At 39.3% G+C, this 5,592-nt stretch overlaps 1 protein-coding gene across 1 annotated transcript in view; it reads left to right on the forward strand.

Moving 5' to 3' along the window:
* pdia5 (protein disulfide isomerase family A, member 5) overlaps positions 1 to 5,592 on the forward strand; it is a 127,530-nt gene that overhangs the window by 114,930 nt on the left and 7,008 nt on the right. Inside the window, exon 16 of the mRNA XM_014025702.1 lies at positions 1,923 to 2,057. Coding sequence (XP_013881156.1) covers positions 1,923 to 2,057 — 135 coding nt within the window. The remainder of the gene's footprint in view (positions 1 to 1,922; positions 2,058 to 5,592) is intronic.

A 5,592-nucleotide genomic window follows, 5' to 3' on the forward strand; every position in this document is an offset into this window, starting at 1 on the left:
GCACATATATATATATACTGTCGACATCACAGTCACTCCTTAGTTCTATTGCTCTTCACCTCACTAGAACACCTCTCCTAACTTAGCTAATTAGCTGCTGCTAATTAGCTTTGTTTGCTCGAAGGTTCTCGAATTTAGTTTAACAAATTTTGTTGGTGTTAGCTGCAGCTGCCTACTGGTAACTGTGTCTGCCCGCGGAGCGCTAACTTTGAGATGCCTTCTCTTTTATCTCGACGGAGTTGATTTTGTGGTTCGGGATGAGCACAAAATTACTCAAGAAGAAGCAGAAGTCTTCAGTTCGCCCCTGTCCCCAGGGGTGCGGCTTCTCGCTCCATGAAAAGGACCAGCACGAGGCTTGCCCGGTCTGTCTGGGAATCGTCCACGCTCGTAGGGCGTTGATGGAGCCCGAAGCGCGTGCGTTTTGCCGCCTGCTTCGACGCTCAACCCTGGAAAGACGGGTTAAGTTCTTGGAGAAAGTGCTGGGCAAGGCTGCAGTCGCGCACCAGGGCCCTTTCCTCTCCAATTCTAGCAACCCGGTTCCGTCCGAGTCTGACGAGGAGGAGCTCTCGGTCGAAGTCCCTGCTCCCAGCTGGGCAGACCAAATGGAGTATATGGAGGGGTTGAAGCTCGGAGTTGATTGGCCGATTTTACAGTCAATCAAAGCTAGAAAGACGAAAACCGGAAGTTGGTCACTACTGATAAATTATTGGCCCTAGACAGGCGAAACTAGAACCCAGTTGGTCAAATGAGGTGTCAATTGAAAGAGGAGGGCCTAGACGTCACGTTTGATGCATTGCACATGGACACAGGCGGAAAAGGAAACAGATATTATACTTCAAAATAAAACAAATACAAAATGGCACGCGGGCGTTCCGCTGAATGTTAATGTTGTCCTAGATCCTGTTCTAAATTAAAGCCATATATTATTGTGCATGTGTTTATTTCAAGGTTTTGCATCTTTTGGATTGTCAGTAAACCATCTTGAAGATTACGTATGATGCTTTTTAGTAATGCAGGTGAAATAGAACTGAGTATATTATACATGCATCCAGAGTTGGGATGTGATTCAATCAAGACTGAGCAGAAACAATAATAAAAAGGTTGACTTATTGTGTCAAAATGGACTCTACTGTCAAAGGCAAGGAAAAGTTTTATACCCTTTATGTACCATTGAAGTCAAAGTTGGAAAAATCCAGTTTCAACTTCAAACAAAGCAAAAGTGTTAGAACACATTCAGTTTTTTTAGTTATGTTTGCCTTTGATTGCACCTACACAGCCATGTCTTGTAAGCGTATTTGTTTTGTTGTGTTAAGACACTTATCTCGGTGTATCACAACAGTTTGCTTATCGTTTTGCTCCCGGGTGTGATGCTGCTAGATTGAAATCAAGCCAGCTGGTAATTTAGCCATCCAGTAAATGGCTTGGTGCTGGGTCCTCTGTCACTTGAAGATGGATCAATAACGGAATTAGCTGCAGACCCTTGAAGAACGACGACTCTACAACTTCATTTTCTCCTGTCAATTCATTGCAGCTATGATTGATTACACAGGGATGAGCAGTAGGATGAAGAAGTTACATTACAGTGCTTGTTGCCTCTATCTGCAGCTGCTTCCTGCTGCTTTTATTTATCTGAAAGTGTCCTAACCCAGATATGGTTCACATTAGGGACTTTTGGATAACAGGAGACCAGTTCAATCTTAATGATTATTTGAAACAGTTCAACGTTGTCCAAGCAAACAGTCTCCAAGTACCTGTAGAAGAAAGTTAAAATAAATCTTTAAATCTGACTTTTAAAGCAAAAAAATTGAAAAATAATTTTATTTGAGAATATATTGTGTGTTTAAGACACTAGAACAGGGCTATTGTAACTATTTCTTGCTGAAAGTAATGACCCTGACTGTTATTGGCCTGCTGTTGTTTAGATCGTGTACGCTGCTGTGGACTGCACAAAAGGACAGAACCATGAGCTTTGTAAGCAGGAGGGGGTCGAGGGCTACCCCACTTTCAACTACTACAACTATGGCAAGATGGTGGAAAAATACAATGGAGACCGTGGGGTAAGTAGCACTATTTTGCATGCACAAGTTCTTTAACGCTGCACATTTAATTCAGAAAATCTTTATGTGTGTGTAAGTGTGAGTATGCATGTTAAAATGTATAAGTTTGTTGCACTGATTGAATTTTGATGAAAATACTGCTGTCTGGATAAATCTCTGTTAAGGCCGTGAGATCTGAGAATGAAGTCCAAATGTTGCAGCTGCAATTATCTGCTGTTAAACACAGTTTTGAGCCATTTTGACAACATCCAGACTTTCTATTTAAACCAGCTGGCCTGGTTTCAGTGCAGGCCTTTACACAAACACACATTTTATACAATTTATGTTTAATTTTAGAGCATAAAAAGCCAGAAAATGTTTATTTTATAACAAAAAGAATACCAGTCAGTAGAAATGTACATGCAGGAGGATGTTTCCTTTAGATGGTACTGTTAAAAACTGTAGATTCAAAACCTTTAATATGTTCTTACTCTGACTGTGGTCTCAAAACATTTAACAGCCAAGCCAGGTGAGTTTTTTCTCTTATCCCACTACGTGTGTAGGTTCAGGGGATTCTGATGTTATCAGTCCATGAAATGGACGTTATTAGGCGTTATCAGTCCCATACAATGGCTTCAGGGGGTCCCTACTGTGCATTCTGGGCTTCAGACTGTCCCAACAGTGCCCCCTAGTGGGTTAATATATCAATGACAATGAATGTGTAAATAACCAAAAGATGTAATAAATATTTTGTGTTCGTGTGCATGTCGGTCTCAGGCCCTGGTCTCCCACTCTCTGGTCCAACTCTCTACCCATTGCCCTGTTGGAAGACCTCAATATACAACCGTTGGAGGGCGGTGTCTTTAGCGCTAACCATGTCATTTGCTCTAAAGTTAACCTTAGTGGTTTTATGTCTCATATTAACCAGATAGTGGCTTTATGCCTCATATTTACCAGATAGTGGCTTTATGCCTCGTATTAACCAGTTTTTTAATGCCTCATATTAACCAGATAGTGGTTTTATGCCTCATATTAACCAGCTGACAATCAGAAGCCATTCTATGGGACGGGGAACCTGCTAACTGGCACAGGCGGGGCATTCTGAAGCCATTCTAGGGGACTGATAACGCCTAATAACGTCCATTTCATGGATGATAGCATCCGAAGCGGGTGCAAGGTTTAATACGCTGACTTTCGGCCATATTCAATGTTTTGTTTTTGTTTTTGAAATCTTAGAACCCATAGTTAGGCTSTACAACAGGGCCTACAAAATTCATAAAAAACTTCCTGGTTGGACTCATCACTGTACAGTTCTTTCATTKTCTGATGCCTTGACTTTTCAGAATTATGTTTTGTATAGTGGTATTAATTTATATTTTCAGATCTTCCAAGGTGCCAATTATGGAACTCTCTGTGCATTGTTGCCCAAATCAAATTCTGGAAGTGGTCATTCAACTAGATCTGTTACAAAAGGACAACTGACATTACCAACTTTTAAAGACTGTTACGGCCAGAGGTCTTTCTTCTATGTTTATACTAAAGCATGGAATGACATTCCTCAAAACATAAAGTCCATTTCAAAACTACAGCCCTTTAAGAAGAATCTTGTCTGCCATCTGCTGGACACTTTTTGTTGTGCTCATAATTAGACGTCTTATTTAGCAAATGCTGCCTTCCTGAAATTTGGTATGCTTGTTTGTCTTTGTGTCTATGGTKTATAATGATGTGATTGTGATGCTGTAATTCTGAGTGTTTTATGTGCTGCAGAACAGGAACCTGCTGTAAAACAGCAATTATGCTGAGTCAGGCTTGATTTTTAATAATCTTTTCCTGTTAAATCAATAAATCAAATCAAATCAAATCATGTGACCATACTGGAGCAGCTATGGGGATAATTGTGATAGTGTTTGAATTTCATTCAATCTTGGTTGGATGTTTGATCATTTAGTTGTCAAAAAGAGAAAATGTAAGGTTCAAAGTTTGTCTTAAACATATTTCTATAGAAATCCTGTAAATTCAGACTTACACAACAGGTGTTCCTCCCTCAACTTGGATTGAACTCTTCTCCATTTATCACCGAAGCACCAATTGACAAAAAAGCCTCAGTTCTTTGCTTCTTGACAGAAAGTAATGCAACAAAGTCTTTGTTCTACTCCTCTGGAATCTTCCCTTGATTCCCTCTGTCACCATTTGTCTCATCAGAACAGGACAAGATTTCACAGTTTAGCTTGTGACTCATCTGAGCAGAAGCTGGAGAGAATGTTGTCAGATTCACCTACCTTGAAAAATGCTGAGCAAGTTGGTAATGACCATGTTCCATCTCGTCTTCAGTGGCTCCTTGGTTATCAGCCACTTGTTAAAACGGCACCACCTTTTTGCTCCTTACTGAGAATCTGATTGACCTGGCAACTCTTTAAAGCTTGGCTTTAACACAAAGACGTTTTAGAATACATTTCTACTGTTTTATTTTCAGGATAGCTTGTTTTAGTGTACTCAGATGGCTAAGGTCAGTAGTTGCACTCCAGAGTTTTGTGCAAAATTGTGAAAGAAAGAAGACCACCTGCACACACATTGCACATTATAAATTAAAATTGGCCAAAAAAGGTGAAGAAATAAAAAAAAATCAGTCCTGGGCACGTTAACGCGTTATTATTTCATTAACACAGCCGACAGTTAACGGCAATAACTTTTTCAGAAACATGGCGGAAGTCACCGGATTCTTCAGGGCATTTTTTATTTTAAAACTTTTCTTGACGGTGGGCTGGAAAGAAGTAAAGTTCTCTGTGAGCTCTGCAACTCTAAACGGTCTCACCACTGGAGCAGCTCCAGCCTGAAACATCACTTCAGTTTAAAACCAGAGGAAACAGAGGGAGGGTCTGCAGACGAGGCTGACAGGTGTGTTGGGGAAACAAAAGAAATAAGACCGGCTTGCTTTGCTTTATTTGTTTAAAGTTTTTTCATGCATTGCCCCTTTTTAAATATAATGCAGGACCTAAAAATGCTCCAAACATCTTAGTCAGTTAAATTTTGTGCAAGATAAGATACTATAAGATCAGATCAGATCAGATAAGAAAAGATAAGACTTTATTGATCCCGCCGTGGGGAAATTTGCACATTACTGCAGCTCAATACAGGAGAGGGTGAGAAGAACAAAGAAAGATAAATAAAAGAAAACAAAGAAAAAAATGAGCTTGAATCAAGAATTCAATTATTTTACTCATTTTTATTTGTTTTTTCATTCCAAATGAGTACTGCATGAAGAATGAAAGATAGATACTAAGGTCACAGCTGTCAGCAAAACATAAATAAATAAAATAAAATAAGTCATAAGAAAATAAAAAGAAATAACTGTACATAATGTGTTACACATGGAGTGTAGTGCAATGTACAAACCTACATATTCAGCCATAGTAAAGTGATTGTTTGTGACAAAAAGAAAAAGAAAAAAGTGATTAATCACAATTAATCGCAAAAATACACTGCAAAAACTGTCCACCTAACCAAGATTTAAAATCTTATATCAGCCAAAAAGTCTTTTTGATCTTGTTTTGAGACA

This window comes from Austrofundulus limnaeus, unplaced genomic scaffold (genome assembly GCF_001266775.1).
Source record: "Austrofundulus limnaeus strain Quisiro unplaced genomic scaffold, Austrofundulus_limnaeus-1.0 Scaffold492, whole genome shotgun sequence".
Taxonomy (NCBI): domain Eukaryota; kingdom Metazoa; phylum Chordata; class Actinopteri; order Cyprinodontiformes; family Rivulidae; genus Austrofundulus; species Austrofundulus limnaeus.